Source organism: Lepeophtheirus salmonis, chromosome 13 (genome assembly GCF_016086655.4).
Source record: "Lepeophtheirus salmonis chromosome 13, UVic_Lsal_1.4, whole genome shotgun sequence".
NCBI classification, from domain to species: Eukaryota; Metazoa; Arthropoda; class Copepoda; order Siphonostomatoida; family Caligidae; genus Lepeophtheirus; species Lepeophtheirus salmonis.
Window position 1 is genome coordinate 17,802,821 of NC_052143.2, and position 19,590 is coordinate 17,822,410.

Here is a 19,590-nt window from a genome sequence, read left to right on the forward strand (position 1 = left end):
TTTGATTAGTAGGTAAAAAGAGAAGCTCTTAAAAGTGGTACCACATCTAGCCCTACATCTAGACACAATAAATATTATAAAGTATCTTTAAAAACTAAATCAACATCCAAAGCTCTCTTTGTGAATTGATCAATCTGTTGATCAACTAAAGACATGGATGAATGCTTCTCACGCAGTATTATCGTTTTAACATAAAAATTTACACAATATTATTTTGCAAGCTCTCGATTTTTCAACGACTCAACACTTCATCAGTCGTAATTTTTTTAATGTTTCTTTAATTTGTCAGATAGAGTTTCACTCATTAAGTATAAGTAATCATTTATCATATTACAATTACTCCATCTGAACAAAGAATTGTATTTGAAGTCAATACCCAGTGTATATTTCCTTCTCTAGTGAATCTTTCTACGCACATGTAACTCAAAATAATAATTTAAGCTTAGTGTATTATCCTCTTGTTAATGACTAGCAGTACTACCCAGAGTTATTAGGGGTCGTCGAACATACAACTTTTAATTAAATAATATAGACTCTTAACAAATAATTGGTGTTACTTTCCGTCTTTAATGATCACACTCACACCTAGTAGCTTACTCAATACTTAGACGTTCTCAACTCAAGAATAAAAAAGCTTGAGAAAGAAATTATATGCTTTGATGAGCCAGGAAGCACTTAGCTAAACCTCATCTAAAGTCAGCTTCATTTTTTATAAACTTCTTTTTTTTTTTTTTAATATGAGTTGAATTAAACGCCTGCAACACTTAATTCATTTTAAACAGTGTTCCTTGTATAATATACTACCTCTTGTTCTAAATACTGAATTGGCATGTGATATACATCAGGGAACGCTATATACAGTGCACTAAAATAGTGACTGTTTTCATTCACACATACTTACAAACTTTGTCATATTAATATAGATTTAAACGTAGATTGGTTAAATTCGAATTAGTTCTTCTTTAAGTGTGAACAATTTTTATCCCTAGGTAGAAATGAAGAATAGTACAAATAATTGTAAAGCATTGGCCATCTAACAACTCATTTGAGTCCTTTTTTCTTCCAGTTTTTTGAGGAAAGGTTAAGAGATACAATAATTATTACATGGTCCATGATGTTCCTAGGGATTACAAATCCAAATTTTATCCTTGTTTTTTTAATTGACTTATTTTCCGATACATAATGCTAGAACATTTACAGTAACAACATATAAATCAAAAAATGTAAAAAAAACATGGAGTCACGAAAAAAATTATAATCCAATTTTATCAAGCAGGGAATAGTCATTCTTCCAACCCTTTTGTTAATCATTAACTGGGTATGGGATGGAATATATTATATACCAAGTCTGCTAAATTCAGTTACATATATACATTGTGTCATTTACAATAAGTCCCTTAAGGACGAATGTTATAGCTGTTTGTCTTTTTGTGGGAATAAATTTATATGGAACGTCCTTATAGAATAATTATTATAACTCATGGCTCAGATTTAAAAATAATGATAGAAACAGTGTATGTAAATAAACCAATTATGATGGCTATGAACTTTGAAGGAGTTGTCACGCCTTTTGGATATAAGCCGTTAAGATACATACATTATAAAAAATATATGTAACATGGTGGCGGAAGTGTACTCTCGGCATTAATTCCTACCCGTTCGAAATACAAGTATAAATTAAACTCGACTTGGGAGGTAGTCTTAGTCTACATAATAATTTGGGAGAGGTGATTGTGTGTGTAACTATGCTTTTAAATTGGATCTTCATCATCACGGTACATCTGATAAAAATTGTAATAGTAGTCAACTTAATAAATTGAATTCCAGGCACTTTTGCATTTACGTTTCGTCCATGGTTTCAAAGTACCCAAGAGGAAGTACCCATCATCAACAAGCTACGTTAATTTTCAACATCCTCGACCAAAACATTATTTCACTACTTCTACAAAACGCCCAAGCATTCGCTTTGATGAAAACCCTCTTCGAGCGACGAGTACCTTGTCTCCTTTTACACTCACAATATCCACGAAAAATCCTGAATATCGTTATAGCTCAACAACCCCACCAGTACATCAACTAAGTTATAGACCTACTACATCAAGATCTCAACCTGAACTAATTTACAGATCTACATCAAATCCACTATTAGCATTTAGCCCCTCTCCCTTGGATCCACCACTCTTTTACAATCCCAATTCTCAAGTCTCACGATCTCCAACTTCTATTCCCCCAAGATATCTATACCCTCAAGCATTCATTGATCCCTATAATCAAGAAAGGTATTATGCTCCTAGAAGACTTCTTTTGGTTCCACAACAGACAAAGTACTACGATCCATACTTATCAAACAATTACAATACTAACTCAATTTCTCCTAAGAATGTTCATACTAAAACAGAAGATGAGAATCAATCGTCTAATGATGATGGAGACGACTTATTCGAATATGATGAAGACCATCAAAATTTTGAGCCAAAACATACTCAACTTCATTATAATAATCGTCGTTTTAACTCAAGAGAGAGATCCCCAAATCAATACGCGAAACCAGGCCAATTTCAAAGGGACCCACACACAGTATTTCAAATACAAGATCCTTTACCAATTAATAATAATCAGGTATTTCCTCATCAAGAATTTGCCACCCCTTCTCTTAGAGATATTCATAATCGTGTACCGATCCGAAGCAGAGGCCCTTCTTTCTTTAGAAAGCACAATACAGGTCCCAAATACACGAATAATCAAGATAAAAAACAATCTCGAAGTAGATTTACACCAAAGGCTCCAAGAAAGGCAATTCCAAATGTGAAGATAATGGAGCCCCACATTCCCAGATCTACACCCGAACAGACACCGTCCCAATTTGCTGTCCATCCACCACCACCATCTCATCTGATTGAAACGAGTAGTTTCCCTAAGACCTATCCAGACAGACGGCTTCCCCATTCATTATCATCTAATCCTAGACGTACATCTATCCCGGATATACCAAGAGAAGCCATTTCTGAGCCAAAAGTTCAAATATATAACAATATAGAGGATAAGGTTCTTAAATTACCTCCACCAGGCTATAAAATATACGAGGCCGTTCCTATAAGACCAAATGGACACACCAATAGATCAGGAAGGAAGGAAGGTAAGTTTAAAAATTTCCCGGCTGAAGATGAGGCATTGGGGAATAGCCATGAGGATATTTTCAACTTGGTGGCGGGCCTTTCATCCCCCGAAGTTGCCTTTCTCCTTGGCTCGGAAGAACTTTATAAGAGGGAGCCTCTCAATGATGAAGTAATGAAATTGGATAAAAAATTGGATAAAACAAAAAGTTTAACGATTGATAAAAGTTAGTTCTTCTCAAATAATCAAATAACTCAAAACGAATAATGGAACATCAACTTTTATTAAAAGAAATAAGTATTTTTATGCCACTGCAACAACACCTTCAGTCCGTGTAAGATCGCGTTTGGCAAGCATTCGTAATTGTTTTTTCTTCATCCGTTTGATTTTTGCTGGGTTCTTCAACTGAAAAGAGTCGAGGAATACAATTAGAATATATTAAAATATTTAAGTAATACAATCCGCACTAACGCAATTCATGTTCCAAACTATAATATAAATATATTAAAATGAATAAAAGTCTTATTACCGTTTGAACAACTTCGGATTTTCTTTCATTTATCTCCCGTCTTTTTGCGTTATCTAATCGCCGCTGTTTCAGTTCCTCTTTCTTCATCTTATTTTCATCTTTAATGGAACGCTCAAGAGCTTTAACCTTTTTCAGCTCATTTCTCAGAGCATTTTTCTTCTTCAAGTTTGACTTCAAGCCTTTGGTTGTGACCAAAGATGAAAAGCGATCTCTATTACTCTTCCAGAAACGACCCGATCTGCAAATTTTCTTTGTACCCTCCACTACGATAGGCCTCACTTTCACTCTATCTACAATCACCATTTTCTCAGATCGAGACTTCGGCACAATCTACAAAATAAGAAAAGGTTTTGTTAAGTTTATTATTTAGACAAAAAAAAAAAGTCGATCCATAAACATTGGATTAAACATCTAGCTAATCTTTACCAAGCAGAAAAATGAGACGGGTAGAAAAAAAAAAAAGTTAATTTTATGTTGTATGTAAATTTGAACCGTTGTATTACGAAATATGTAGAATTAGAAGGACTTCATTTCAAAATTCAAAAATAGGAGTCCCATAAACATAAAAACAATATTGGGCAAAAATCCCGAAAAAATGGAAATTCCCAAATATATACAACAGCCCAATAACTCAAATTTGTGGGTTGAGTTAGGATGTCTGAGAATAGTAGCTACAGTTTAGAACCTTTATTTGATGTAAGGATATATTGGCCCCTTTCAAATAAAATTATCATAATTTTATTTTGACAATCAACTTTGGCTATTATGTGTAAGAACAATTACGGCTCTTCCGAAGGGTTAATAAGAATAATTTGTTGATAGAAATTAACGAAAATCGACTCAATTTTGAGATAAATTATTCTAGCTTGTTTTTATGCTGACGACCTACATATGTAACATTTTAAAAGCATTTATATTTGCTAAAATAAATGTGTACTTACATGGTCATACAGTCTGTATAAATGGTCGAAAGGTTATGAGGGAAAAAATAAGAAATACACAGCTGAAAACAGAGTACGTAGAAGTACTTTCATTGTATCATGAAAAAACAGGTTACAAATAGGTATGGAAGAGGAGGGATAATAAAAGTAATAAGGGCTACGAATAGAATTGAGTAAAAAAATCCCTCAAAAAACTTGAACGTGCAATTATCTCCAAATCTGTGAATATGTTGATTTGCAAATCCAACTTCGATAAATTGATATTAACAATACCGGAAAATATTAAAATCATAATTGCACATAATTTATTAATACTCAGGATATTAGTTATTTATCTTTTTTTACATATAAAAAACTCTGGAAGTTAGGGCATTAGTTTAGAAATCATCATTTATTGTTAAATAATTATCATTCAATAACCAGAACTTGATTTCAAGTGACTTTTCACTAGAAAATTTGGACTGAATTTTAGAACCTATAATATAGATGAAGTAGAATGCCCGCTCGTTAGAGCGCAAACCTCCGCCTACGGTCATTTTTTCTAAATGAAATATAATTTCTTCTCATTTTCAAGTAAAAAAAAATGTGCGATGTTGAACTTAATTAAATGTTGTAACATCTATTGCTTTTATGCTTAAATATGTACATACATTTATTGTGTACCAAAAAGAGATGATTTCAGCTCTATATCTCAGTTTGTTCAAAAGTGATAGTCGATTATGCGTTTTTGATCTTTTGAGTGACCTTTAATTTTAAACTTCCTTTTTTATTCTATATCAAGCATCTTTAATAAACTTACATAATGACACCAATTTGAGCTCTGTACCTCAATATGTTCCAAAGTTATTGTCGATTTGGTATTTTTAACGTTTTGTGCTACTTGACCTCTCAAAATTAAATGGCTTCTCACCATGACCATTTATAATTTTCGTACCAAGTTAGATCAAAATCGATCTGAAACGTTTGCCCTAATCCTGATGGCCAACAGACAAAGGCACAGAGGCAAAAACACAACCTCCGTTCGACTTCGTTGGCGGAGTAAATTAGATAAATATAGTGAAATCAAAATATAAGAAAAATACACTTTTAGTCAACGTTCTCTCGGATACCAACTTTTTACTAAATAAAATACTTCGCAAATAATAGAAGAAACAAAAAGTAAAAAATACGCATAAAGTCAAATTTTTCTACACTTATTTGCTATCAACGTCGTAGAAATTCATGAGTCTGATGGAATGAATCATTCCGATGAAGATATTTCATTTTTTATAGGTACAAAACATTCTTTTTCCCTGTATATTTATTAGTAAATTAATTGATGATTGCTTTTCAATCCATACGGATACATTCATTTTTTTTTTGTAAAAAACAATACTAATATTAACACAAAAAAAAAAAAAAAAAACTGAATCTATCATATAAATATTACATTTTAATAGTAAAAATTTAGTTGTCTCCGATTATATACATAAGTACATAAAAATTGTGGATTTTTTTACATATTTCCTATGTAAGAAAAATTAGGGTATAGTAAACTTTTCATTTGAAAAATAGCAGTTTCCTTAATCTGGATTTGAATATATTATTGAAAACTACAACATTGATTTAATAATTCTGTTTAAACTTTTTTTATGGAATGACCCATAAAAAAGATTACTTTTAAGTAAGCTTCCAAACATAACTTATTACATGGTTAATCATAACATCGAGCAAGATGTTTTTTGTTACAACAAACTTTAAAGAAGGAAATTTGTATTTATTATGTACCTAGTCACACGGATAATAGGTGCAGAGTTAAAGATCCAATATCTACAAATCTAATGGTAAAATTGGGGGTTTTTTTACATTAGAAAAACACATTTAGGCATAGTTTACACGGTACGATTTGGGTTTCATTTATTTGGGTTTTAAAAAGTTTTGCATCCATAAGAGGAACAAATCTCCTTAATACGAAGTGATTATGAATAATGATCTAATAAGGAATCTTATGAATTATTAGAGAAAGGAAAATGAGTGCATTCTTAATTTGTACAATCTAATTTACAAGAAGCCATTTTAAAAAAAATATTACTTTAGGTTAAATGGAACGCCACCCACGTGTAGATGCAACCCTTAAAAGGATAAATATTTCGCTCAGGAAGCATTTCCGTATTAAAGGCTTAAGTCTCTACGACCATTCCCTAAACTACAATAAGAAGTATGAAGCTTTTAAATTAAACCCGCTTTTTCTGACGAAATTTTGTCTAAAATTAAGTTTAGAGAATATAATTAACGTAACAAATTCATAAAATGACGTGTGTGGATAAGAATAAGATAGTTTTATTATTTATTTGGCTCCCTTTTTAGACCTGTAAAAAAAAATCCGTAACTCCTGTACTTGAAGTAAAATATAAATAAATTGTGGGGGAGTGAACTTCTTACTAATCAAATACCTCTGTCAAATGTATGCCTCTTTATGCTACCAATCATAATGATTAAAACAGTTCGTACCTGAGCAAATGCCTTTTCAACTTGGATCGTTTCTAGCGAATCAAATTTGACAGGTGATTTTGGCACATTATTTGGTACCTGAGAGTGATTTTTGTGTTCGAATTCATAGATAACTTCTACTTCTTTACTCTGAAAAAGAAATATGTTTTTAAACTAAAAATGCATAATATTAATTAGGTTATATACCGTTGTATCCTCATCCATATCACTCAGATGGAGAGGCGCTTCATTTTGGTCCTCATTCACTTCTACATAATTTGATTGAGTACGGAGCGAAAATATCATATTAATATTATTATTCGGAAATATGGATGATGTAATATGCAATTTAATAATTATGAGCGTTTTCACGAGACATCACAATTTTGATGTTATCCATTATGGGTGCCTAAACAAATAAGTTTTAAAACAATGACACCCCTTTCTTCATTCATATGTAGGCAAATAGTTAACAAATGGATATCTAAATAGGACCAATAAATAAAAGGACTTATCCCTTATTGTCTATAAAAAATTATCACTCAAATGCCTTGTTTAATTATAAATATGACCCTAAAAGGTATTAGAAATATGATATTACATCGTTATACAATTTTATTTCGATATTGTAAAAATATAAAAAAAAAATAACTATTATATGGGAAGTAAGAATGAATTTTTCTCTAATGACCCTAACTTTTCTCATCCACCCCCCAAAAAAAAAAATATTATTATTATTATACAAATCTAGCCATCATAAGAATTTTCAGTATATATATTATTTACTTTGATTGAATGAAGATATTAATGTTTATCATTGGCATCAAGTGGTATTCAATGGAAATATTAAATCTTTTTTATTTAAAAGCCATTTGATGGAGTTGTATCAAGATTTAAGAGATATTGGTCCGTTTTATATTGTAAAAATATCAACTTTGAGGCTCCAAAATGGCGTCTTCATCAAATATGATGTAATTTATGACGTCAGTGAAAATGCTCTGTAATAATAAATAATTAATATACCTTTGAAGGGAGACTTTTGTGGGGATTTTGCTTTGATTGGAGACTTTTGCGGAGACTTTATCTTCAAAGAAGACTTTTGTGGAGACTTTAACTTCGAAGAATACTTTTGTGGAGACTTTAACTTCGAAGGAGACTTTTGAGGGGACTTTGTTTTGACCGTAGAGTTCTCAATGAGGGTCGGCAACGTTGATTTAGCTCCATATTCTGTAGTTTTATCACTCGAAATATTATTTTTCTTCCTTGATGGACTCTCATAGGAGGACGAGGAAGAACGACGTTTTCTCGTAAGAACTTTATCTGCAATGGATTCTGCTGGACCCTTAGACCGCGTTCTCATTCTGGTTTGCATGGATCTACGATTCTCCATTACCACGTGTGTCAGTTAAAATTTAATAACTAATGTCTAATCGACTACACAATGTTTATTTGCTTATTTTTCAATAATCAGCTGTAAGCTATTATTATTATTAAATTAGTAGTGCAACGGTTCTAGAAGAAGATACAAATTGATTAAACCTCTAGCTATATATAACGTCTCAATGAAATTTATTAATAGATAATTAATGAATAATATGGAAACTTTCGCTTTAAACTATTTTGACTTAGAACATTTCGCCTTTGAACCATTTTCCTCAAAAATATTATACTTAGCCTTAATATATAAATAAATGAAGTCTATGTTTATTTTGATATTATATTTGAAATTCCAAACAATCGCCTCGAGCAAAAAAGGATAAATTGACTGAATTGATAGAGCTATTTACTATAGAAACCCCTTTAACATAAACCTACTTTCATTTTGAATTGTATAGATGTGTCAAGGACGCTTCCAGGGGGGCTGGATGTACACCCCTGTGTGTTTTATGTTTCGTTCCAGAATGCCATTATAGTTAAAAGGCAACAAAGTCTAAAAAAATTCAGTGAAGTGTTTACTTTTCTTATTCTGTACGTTTTTTATTTATTTAATATTTTCATAAATTAAAAACAACAGGTCTATGAAGTAAATGTTTTTATTCAAAAAGATATAAAAATTAACTTCTATTAAAATGAAAACTAAGGAGTAAAAAAAGATTAAAAAATTGAATAGTTTGGATTAAAATGATGATTTATTTCATTAAGAAGATTGATAAACCTGTATAAAAAAATTCGCTTGCTAATTGTATTGTAGAATAGTATTATTAATATTGAATAAATTAATAAATTCCCTACAATCTACTCTTATTCACATTACAATAATATACCTATCAATGAAATAAAACACATTGATGGCGTAAAAGTGAACCCAAGCACCCCTATGGCTTGGATGTTTTTAGGAGTATGACGTCATAATAAAAACAAACAAGGGCAGGTATGTTGGGGATTACGTTAACTATATTTATTTTCTTATATAAATGGATCAACCTCAGGATATAAACATATGAATATGAATAAGTTTTAAAATGTCAATCTTATAGTAACATTAACATATTACTTAACGTTACATAATTGATGGATAATGATTAATTATGTATGTCTAATTGCTTAGCCGTGTGATTATTGATAAAAGTTTGGAATTGAGCCATAAAAATGAGTTGGCTTACCAGATTGGGTAAGATAGGGGCCTTAAAGTGGTGTGTGATAATATTTTCAAGTGTTTGTATCATGGGATTTCTGGTTGTACCTGCATTGTTTTTGTTAGGCGTTTATTTAACCTCAGGGCAGGAATGGACTCGGAATTCCTCTCTCCCATGGCCTCATAAGGATGAAGAGGGATATTTCCTTGCACACAAAGAGTCTGGTCGCTGGATCAATTATTGGTCCAAAGGAAGACCTGGCTTTAATTCATTGCTTCGCTTTGGGCTATTTGAGAAGGATCAAAGCAATATTCCGTCTTCTGAAGTATTACAAAGTACTCTACCCGTTCAGAAGCCGAACTGGAGTACTCCATTTCGTACTGTTAAAGGTTCATTACCTACACCTAAGTTATAACTTATACACGAAGAAATTAATCTTTAATATAATTGATGTTTATTTTCTAGCAACATGGTTAGGACACGCCTCAGTCTGGGTGGATTTTGAAGGATTTTCTGTTTTAACGGATCCAATTTTTAGTGAAAGAGCATCTCCGTTTTCGTGGTCAGGTCCTAAAAGATATCGTGGAGCACCTTGTACCATAAGTGAGCTCCCAGGCTCTCTAAACGCCGTTGTCATTTCACATTCTCACTACGACCACTGTGATTTACCTTCCTTAATTGAATTATCATCACGCTATGGTACAAAACTCCATTGGTTTGTACCTTCTGGAATGAAATCTTGGATGTTGGACTATGTGACAGGGATCACAGAGAACAACGTTAAGGAAATGGAATGGTGGGATGAATTTGAATTCCAAAAAGGAGGATTTAAAATCATATTTACACCCTCCGATCACTGGTCAAGGAGGGGCGCATTCGACGAGAATAAAGTACTTTGGGGAAGTTGGGTCATTGAAGGCAATGGTACTCGTGTGTTTTTTGGCGGAGATACTGCATATAATGATGAAGCATTTAAACAAATTAAATCAAAGCTTGGGTCCATTGATCTCGGCTTAATACCCATAGGAGCATACGAACCACGATGGTTCATGCAGTATGTTCATGTCAATCCTGAAGAAGCAGTCAAAATACATCAAGATCTCGGTGCAAAAAAATCTTTGGGTGTTCATTGGGGAACATTTAAATTGACATATGAACCTTATTTAGAACCAAAGTCTAAAATACGAGAGTTGGCTACGGATCAAGGATTAGATTTCACTACTATTAATATTGGTGAATCATTGCTATATCCTTAATGAAGTAATGTAGGACTCTCATTTGATGGAACTTTCATAGCTTTTAATCATTCAAAATATATTTATAATTAATTTGTGAAGTATAATCACGTCACCTCATAACAATAATAACTCAAAACTAAATCAGTACACAATTATTTATTTTTTGATATATAAAATAACCTAAAGATCGTTGCTTTTTATTTAACTATTTTTTCTGGGACTTTTGATGACTCTACCCGTCATATAATATTAAAAGATATCGTACCAAGTGTTTGAATATGATGACCTAATTGAGAAGAGCTGTATGTGTACTAATATATTTATGTATTGACTTCACCTATGTTTGATGCTGTAGGTGAGATAGTAAGAGCATTTTAAGTATGATATGAGGGCTTGTAAATATTCGTCGTATACATATTAACAAAGGATGTAGTCTTACTAAATTAGTTAATGTATACATGTATTTATTGACGACTTATATTTAAGTTGTTTTTTTGTGTTACAAACTGCAGAGGCCGAGAAGAAAGCAATGCATGCTGTTTGCCATATTGTTTTTTGTTCAGGAAATGACTAATATATGTAGGAACGAAAATAGATAAAATAATTACAGCAACTCCTTGATAATGTTCGTCTTTTTTATTTTAATTCATTCGAATCAAATGAAGTCGTAAGACCACTTATACAATTGGATTGATGTTTACACACATATATTTTAGATCTTTGCACGCGGAGACTAAACAAATCATTTTTCATATAAATATTTTATGAAATTACAAATATAATGTAAATACATACAGAAAACGAGGGATTGACTTTACGTACATAAACATTATAAATATATTTGATGTCGTTTTATAAATATTTGATCCTTTGGAAAATTATATAAAAATATAGATGAGGCACATAGCTAGGAGGGTTATTCTGTTAAGCTGGTGCGAAAAAAGGTGGATGGATAGAGAGTTATATATATTTATTTTTTTAAACTACAGTGTTTAATTTAACAAAATAAAGACGTACGTTTGGGGAAAAGGCTTTACTTTAAGCTACATATAACGATATATAGATTGTATTTATTGAATTGAATCATAGAAACATGGAAATAGGAATATAGACTATCTTTATTTTCTTTTTCGATCGTTTTGACTATAATCATGGAATAGAGAGGCACACACTTAAGAATCTTCAGTCACCACCCTCTGATATTATATGTAGGATTTACAAATACAAAATTAAATAATGTAATCCTTGGCATTATACATAACTATCAGAGAAATTATTTCCGTAGCAACAGGCAATAATGATGCCAAGGAGCTCGAATAAGAGAAGTCCGACTCCAACACCAATGACACTACTTTGATTGTCACTAATGATACGATTGAACTCTTTGATACAGCCTTCAGTATTGATAGCCGAGGGATCCGAATCTATTGTGATATCCTTTGCACATTGATCAGAAACTGTTTTACAACAGGAGTCAGGTATTCTGGCGTAAGAGGAATTGAACCATTCTTTGTAGTCATTGGTACCACAGCAAGCAAAGTCAATTTGCAAATGATTCCATTCCTTGGTTACTTGCTCAAAGTCGGGTTTGTTATATTTATCCATGTCTCCAATCATATTTTCGACAATGACGTCTTGGAATGTGTCCTTGTAAAAGAGATAAGACACAACAACTCCGATTTCCGTCAGGATGAGAAGGAAAAGGAGGAATCCAAGGGTTCGCATGAGGCAGGCGTTCTCCATACACATACCACAACATCCAAAGAAGGAGATTATGAGTATGACAATGCCAATACCAATGATGACAAAGGATCCAGCAAAGTAGGAATTACCCTCAAAATCAAAGTAACTCTCCATACGATTCCCCAAATAGGCTCCGATGGAGATTAGAGCAATGCCAAGGCAGAAAAAGACAAAGTGTGCCAGGAACACCACGTACTTAAAAACACTTCCGCAGCCCATTTTTTCAAGATGAATCAAACTTCAGAATTAGGATACTTGAAGAAGCAACGCAACACTGTAGAGTAATTATTAATAACTTAAGACCGGACGAACTTTGGAGAGAGTCTAATGATCTGAATTCGAATGCTACTGAATGATAAACTAAAACTACGTACAAAGAGAGAGGCACGCCACTTGAGGAGAGGAAGAGAATAAGATAATAATAAAAAAAAGACTATATAAATTATAAAGAATTTATTTTTTTCTCTTCGTTTTATCATCACGCTTAGGCTCCGGCCTGTGTTTTGTAGTATGGGCTGCTACTGACTCCGGCCTTACAAAATCAGCCACTTGTTGAGAATTCCCCACATTTACAATGATGAAATTAGCAATTTCTTAAAATAAATTCATTACAACAATCATGTGCATCCTCCCCCCATATTATAACGTTAAATTAATATTTACATACTTAAAAATTACAGTAAAAGGTATATTTAATGGATAGTCCTAAGAGTCTACTTTATGTAATATATCTAAGTATGCCTATGATAAGACATTTCTATCTATGACATGAGTATAAATTAATTATTTCATGATATCATTTGTTGCTTTAATCATTAAAACTTCCTCTTTATTTTGGGAGTATATGTCATTTTCAGTATGAACTTTTATAAATTACTCATAAAGACGTAACCACGAAGTTATATGCGTTCTATTTTTTCTTTAATGTATGACAAATGACATTGATCATCAAACAAAGAATATTTAAATAATAGTATTTCTAAATTTATTCTATTCGATCCACGGATATGGGAATTTAATAATAAGCGTAGTAAAGAGAAATGCTTACTTTTTCCAATAGATGGCTTTAATAATGTGTATTTTGCTTTGTATAGGTGCAATCGGTTTATGCTGAATAGCGTCAGAAAGACAGTTTTTTGTTTTGTTATTGTTTGAGGACGCGTCAAAGATGGACTCTAGCAAATAAAAAATACGCCATACTTTACATTTTTCTTCGAACAAGTCGAAAACCCAAGACAGGGAGCTGAAAATGTGAAAAGTGTTTAGGGTCCTGATATTCTGAGAGGCAAGCACGTGCCATTTTAGTTTCGTCTATTCTGGTTTTGTAATTTTGATGTCAAAGATGCACCACGCTCTGGAAGGCCAATTGTACAAAAATATGTGAATAAAATAATGGAAATTGTCGAGTACGACATTAAGCACTGTTTTGATTTCCAAGAAGATGAACAGTAAATGATCTTTTGTTTTAATCCATTAAAAATATTGGATTTCTTATGAATTTCTTTTTATTGTAACTTTTATTTAGAAAAATCGACTTTCAAAAATCAGTTGAGAAAAAAAAATACATTCATTTTTCTAAAAAAAAAGATCATATTTAGAAAAAATAAAAGGACCTCCTCTTTTATTAAAATTTATTCGGTTATCTCATTTGACGAAACTTCAAATGAAAAATAGGTTATTTGATTTTTTCAATTTCCCCCGAATAATTTAGCATCTCTATTGTCAAATATGTACATATAACTTGTGTAAAACAATAAACTAGGATATTTAATTGTAGATTTTTTATATTTTGTCCAATCATCAACGTCGGAATGTATTTGCAAATTTTATAATGGCACATTACGCAAGCCTACAATTTTATTATAATAATATATAGGAGTATACAATAATAGTAGTTGCATCCTTAGCAGTATTTCTATTTTCTAAGCTCTTATCAACTATTATTACTATTTAATTCTTGAGCAGGGAACATGAAAGAATAAAGTTATAACTATTGCTTGTATTCATGAAAGAATGAGGGGATGCTAATAAGTAGTAAGTGTAAGACTTTGTTGGACTCGGTGTAGAATTGAGGATCAACATTCTCGTAATTACGACCTTACACCTGAATTAAGAACCTTGTTAATATACTTGTTATATTATTTTGGTGGGATAACATTAATTATTGCTTTAAAGAGGAGAGCCTTACACATTTAAAATAGCATTGGTGCAGGGAAAATATTGTAATTGTTTTTAAATTCATATATATTTATTTCATTATGCCTTTTTATCAAAGATAGTTGATAATTCTTCTTTTAGAGGGAGATGTTAACACACCACGACTTATTGAATAACGAACAAAAAAGTAGAAAAAGCGCACACGTATCAACTTTTTTTCCTTTTTTAATTGCTATTTTTAGTATTTTTGTTACATATAGTAATGAGTAGAGTTGAGTTGTTTTTTATGAAAAAAAAGAGTGCGATGAGAAGGTGAGAGCGAGGATGCAGGAAAAAACCCTCCTCAATTTGTTTGTACAATGAGTGGAGATTAAAATCGGCAACTACCTGAACTACAATTGTAGCTTCATCTTCTAGATGAAAGTGCTAAACGAATTGAAGGGCCTCAAACAAAGACTTAGGAGTGGCCGTTAAAAAGAGTTTGAATCTACAAATATCAGTTTTGTGACTTTTGAAGATCCACCAAATAAAATTTCAAACAACAACTAAACAACCAGCATCCATGTTGATTCTTAGTTTAATCACATTCACGAATGAATTTTTACAAATAGGCTACAAGTTGGATTTAGACTCTCTTCAGCGGTATACAGTGCTTCACTGTAAAGTCTTTCTATGGATCAAGATGGTTGCTGGGTACCGTCTATATGTATCCGAGCAAGATGGTACCCCATCTCATATCTCTAACACTATCTAAGCTTCCATGATTGGAAATTTTAACTTTTGGAAAAAAACAATGTGACTATCCTGAGCCAAGATTTGATCCCATTTGATTTACCCGTATAGGTGTGCTTAAAAATAAAGACTTATAAGAAGCGTTAAATAAATGTATCATGTAGCATTTGCCTTTTTAACTAGGTTTAAGTCTCCAAACACGCCGAGTACTTCCACAACCGTGCGTGTAAAACTACCCTGGAAAATTGCCGGTAGTAGATTGCCCTGGAGAATATTACCATGGAGGAAAATTGCCAGCTGGGAAAATGGCCTGTAGTTCGTTGAAACTTTATGATGAATAATAATAAATAAATTCGCTTTATATTATTTATGACGAATATCTAAACATATTTGTTTGTTCCATCAGTCATCACCAAGGGAATACCTTCATTCTTCAAGTGTGAATAATATTATTTGCAATATAAGAGAAGGAGGGGGGGGGGGCAATAAATAGCGTAGGGGCTTTTTAAAATATGCTTGAATACTCTCCATCGTGCCGGGGTGGCCAGTTTCCTAGGGAATATGATTTTGGCTGAAACTATTTTTTGGTATTAGAGGTGTTCCTTGGATATATTGGTGATGGTTTTTAGAAATCCCACACTACCCCCGGGGTACCTCGGCCAACCTGAGGGCTTTGAACTAGTTTGTGGTGTTAAGGGGTTCCTTGGATGTATTGGAAATCAAATTTGGTGAAGGGCTTTAACAATCTGACACTTCCCCAGGGCAATATGAGGGCGGAGGGTATTCAGCCATATTTTAAGAGACCCTAAGCTATTTATCCCCCACCCCCTCCTCCTTACCAATCCCCTCTATCCATTTTCTCGAAGATAGGATAGAATGTAAAAAATTGTGAGGAAAATGCATAGCAATAAAATTAGTTACACTTGAAGATACTCCCTTGCGGGATGGAACAAACAAAGTATATGTTTCGATATTTGTCATAAATAATATTAAGAGAATTTATAATGTGTTATTATTAATCAAGAAGTTTGATCAAAATACTGGCAATTTTCTCCATGGTCATCTTCCACAGGCAATTTTCCTCAATGCAGTTTTCCAACGTATTTAGAATATAAACTTGTCCAGAGACATATATTAACTTTTCAAAAAAGTATCCTTGATTTTAATCTACACCGCTTGTATCATATTACTCAATCAAAGCATAGAGTAGTTCTTACTTTACTGAACTGTTATAAGTGTTTCATTATTTATTGAGTTATATTAATTAAATATAATAAAACATTGCAATATTTAATGAATAAACATTTTTTTCCCTTTCCCATGTATGCAAGCACTTTTCTTGTGAATCCATATCAGCAATAATACTTGTTGGAAGACTTTATACAATGAATTAATTGAGCATAAATAAACGTAAATTAATTAATTACTCAGCAAGTTGTGTAAATGATGTCATCAATTTTTTACGAGCCAGAGTTGCAGATTGAGGATTAGTAATTAAACAACTTATTAATTACACTCCACTCCTTGACACCTTCATATTAGGGGATTACGCAGGGGGGGGGGCTAGAAGAACTGAACCAATCCGAAAAAATAGGTAGCATCTTACAAAATGCCCGGGCAATCTATAAAATTTCCAATAGGATGATCATTTCACATTTATTTACATTGTAAAATAAAATGATTGGGAGTTTGATAACAAAATAATTCATTGCCCACAATTTGATAGCTAAGGATGATTTTATTAAGATTCAATATCAATTTAAGTGTTATGTATTAAGGTGGAACGTATTATAGCTAGTCGCCAATTTAGGAATAAATAGAGAGGCGTGAATGAGAGAGCAGAAGTATTGTTTATTCTCGAGACAAAGGCAATCCTGTACTAACAGATAAAATGATTACGTATGGATAAAAAGGGATAATACTAAGTACATTGATAAAAACGAGAAAAATCTAAAACCGCGATAATCATACCACCCATCCTAATCAGGGTGACATAAATAAAATACATCACGTCAGCCACTAATCAATACGACCTTTTAGGGCAGATGTGATTAAGGTGTCTTAACATCTTGAAAACATCGGTGTAACCTCGGATCCCGACTTTCAAAGTAGGTAAGAATTCATTCTATTAGAGACACCGCTGATTCTTGGAATTAGGCAACAATGCATTTAAGCAAGTACGTAAAAGACGAGAAAGTAGAGGTTCTATGAGAGTTTTTCCACATTCCAACAGTGTTGTCGTATACCCAAATAGTATCTTTTCAATAGACAATGATCTATTTTTTCGATTGAGGTTCTTGACAACACCTACGGCGCTCTAAGCTAAACCATTTGACTGAGAAGGATACAAAGATGAAAAATTAAGACACTTTGTCTTGAATCACTCACTTGCAAATTGAAGACCATTATCAGTGTAGACATCCTGCAAAAGACAAAAGGAAAAACCAATGGAATATTTGTCTCAATATTGTATGATCGATTTGTCCTTAATTACTATAACATTGCTCCATTTTGATCCAAAGTCAATTAAAACTAGGATATTCTTTCCTTTGAAGGATAGATAATCAAGATGAATGCATTTCCATTTGGAGGCAGGGAGGAAAGGAAGTATTCTGTTTTCGGGTTTGAGCTATTTTCCTGACATGTATTCAAGCATGTATGAAATATTCAATGTCTACATCATTGATGGACCACCAAACGTCTGAGCTATTGCCTTTATCTTAACTATGACTCGTTGGTTCAGGTGTAGCTCGTTCAGGAAGGTCTTTTGAAGCGGGAGCAGAACAATGATCCTGATTTCTCAGAAAAGATGGTAATTTCTCAGCAAAAATTCATCCCTCTTACGGGTAAACGCTTTCTCAGTCACTTCTTTCCAATCTTCAGTTCTGGCAGCTTCAATTGATTTGACCAGTTCCCTGTCCTAACGGACATTACCCAGGATAGACGACTCGGCTGTTTCTGACCGAGAAAGAGATTGAACCATCAATACGTCCGTGGGATCTTCTTCTTGTCGTCAACAGGATGTCTTGAAAGAGCATTAGCATTAAGATTGTCCGTTCATTTGATGTGTTCTGTTGCATAGTCAAGTGTGGAAAGGAGGATAGTGTATCGTGACAATATCGCAAACACAACTACTTGTAAGTCTTTTTCAGGGTAGAAAATGTATACTAGCGGTTGATGATCCGTCCGTAACCAATCCCCGTCGCTTCTTTATCAATCTGAGAGTAGCTATTTTCGTCCATTACCAGTTTCCTTGAAGTAAAAGCCACTAGATGATAACTTCCTCAATAAATCGTGGAGGTCAACCCCCCAATCCAACAGGCGAGGTATCAATTGAAAGTGTGAGTGGACGTGAAGGATCATAATATGTGCGAACGGAAGCGTTTGGTAATGCTTTTTTAATTTTTCAAAACTTACCTCCTTACAATCCTTCTTTGCAAGTTTGTGTAGAGGGGCTGCCTCCATGGAGAGATTAGAGAAGAATGTTCCATAACATTGCACTGTTCCAAGATAGTACTTGACCTCAGTGCACGGGGTAGGAGATGGATAATCGAGAACAGGTGGATCAGTTCTGGGTCCACAGAGCGACCTTCTTTGAATATCATGCATCTGAGGTAAGTGAGTTCATTCGCTCCACTGAAGCATTTTCTTTCCTTGAACCTCACCCAAAGTTTTTATGTGCTCATCGTTACTCTTCGAGAATACAAATACATCTTTAATGAAAACCTTGACACCTTTGACCCTTTGAAATAACTTCTTATTTGCTGCTAATACAATTGCTGGAATAAATGAAAATCTATAGGGCATTACATTATACCTGAGGAGGCCCAACGACTTATTTTTAACGAGGAACTCCTTAAACTCTTCATCGAGAGCATATTGCTCATAACACCTCATGAAGTCCAACTTTTCGAAGAACTTTCTTCCTGCAAGATCTGTAAATACCTCCTCCGGGTGCGGTAGCGGATAGTGTTGTGTATTTATCATAGAAGAAATAGTCTGAGTGGAGTAAGTACAAATCCTGACTTTTCCATCTGGCTTCAGTATTAACACAATAAGGGAAGCCCACTCAGCTGATTATACATTACTTA

At 33.0% G+C, this 19,590-nt stretch overlaps 3 protein-coding genes across 5 annotated transcripts; 2 read left to right on the forward strand and 1 right to left on the reverse strand.

Annotated features, from left to right (window-relative positions):
* Positions 1-1,642: 1,642 nt before the first annotated feature.
* On the forward strand, positions 1,643-3,651 carry LOC121128613 (uncharacterized). Its single transcript, XM_040724206.2, has 2 exons — positions 1,643-1,775; positions 1,828-3,651. The coding sequence occupies exons 1-2, from the start codon at positions 1,746-1,748 to the stop codon at positions 3,343-3,345; spliced, it is 1,548 nt and encodes a 515-aa protein (XP_040580140.1). The 5' UTR covers positions 1,643-1,745; the 3' UTR covers positions 3,346-3,651.
* LOC121128335 (uncharacterized) lies at positions 3,379-12,978 on the reverse strand. The gene is made up of 6 exons (XM_071892901.1): positions 12,122-12,978; positions 8,077-8,455; positions 7,261-7,322; positions 7,075-7,203; positions 3,644-3,973; positions 3,379-3,519 (listed from the first exon to the last, which is right to left on the reverse strand). The coding sequence occupies exons 1-6, from the start codon at positions 12,827-12,829 to the stop codon at positions 3,418-3,420; spliced, it is 1,710 nt and encodes a 569-aa protein (XP_071749002.1). The 5' UTR covers positions 12,830-12,978; the 3' UTR covers positions 3,379-3,417.
* Positions 9,402-11,480, forward strand: LOC121128614 (N-acyl-phosphatidylethanolamine-hydrolyzing phospholipase D). 3 transcript variants are annotated; one of them, XM_040724209.2, is made up of 3 exons: positions 9,402-9,664; positions 9,755-10,037; positions 10,095-11,480. In XM_040724209.2, exons 2-3 carry the CDS (start codon positions 9,818-9,820, stop codon positions 10,883-10,885), a joined length of 1,011 nt encoding a protein of 336 aa, XP_040580143.1. In that variant the 5' UTR covers positions 9,402-9,664; positions 9,755-9,817; the 3' UTR covers positions 10,886-11,480. The 3 variants fall into 3 exon arrangements, with proteins under 3 accessions (XP_040580143.1, XP_040580142.1, XP_040580141.1); XM_040724208.2 differs by having other exon boundaries at positions 9,755-10,018; XM_040724207.2 differs by having other exon boundaries at positions 9,498-10,018.
* Positions 12,979-19,590: the final 6,612 nt, after the last annotated feature.

Excerpts from the sequence above, each read along its gene's own strand:
- LOC121128613 (XM_040724206.2), top strand. The coding sequence starts at position 1,746 with ATGCTTTTAAATTGGATCTTCATCATCACG. Across the intron at positions 1,776-1,827 it reads ATTGGATCTTCATCATCACG|GCACTTTTGCATTTACGTTT; the intron begins GTACATCTGATA and ends ATTGAATTCCAG.
- LOC121128614 (XM_040724207.2), top strand. The coding sequence starts at position 9,643 with ATGAGTTGGCTTACCAGATTGGGTAAGATAGGGGCCTTAAAGTGGTGT. Across the intron at positions 10,019-10,094 it reads TCCATTTCGTACTGTTAAAG|CAACATGGTTAGGACACGCC; the intron begins GTTCATTACCTA and ends TTTATTTTCTAG.
- LOC121128335 (XM_071892901.1), bottom strand. The coding sequence starts at position 12,829 with ATGGGCTGCGGAAGTGTTTTTAAGTACGTGGTGTTCCTGGCACACTTT. Across the intron at positions 7,323-8,076 it reads ACAAAAGTCTCCCTTCAAAG|AAGTGAATGAGGACCAAAAT; the intron begins GTATATTAATTA and ends CAAATTATGTAG. Across the intron at positions 7,204-7,260 it reads ATATGGATGAGGATACAACG|AGTAAAGAAGTAGAAGTTAT; the intron begins GTATATAACCTA and ends TTTCTTTTTCAG.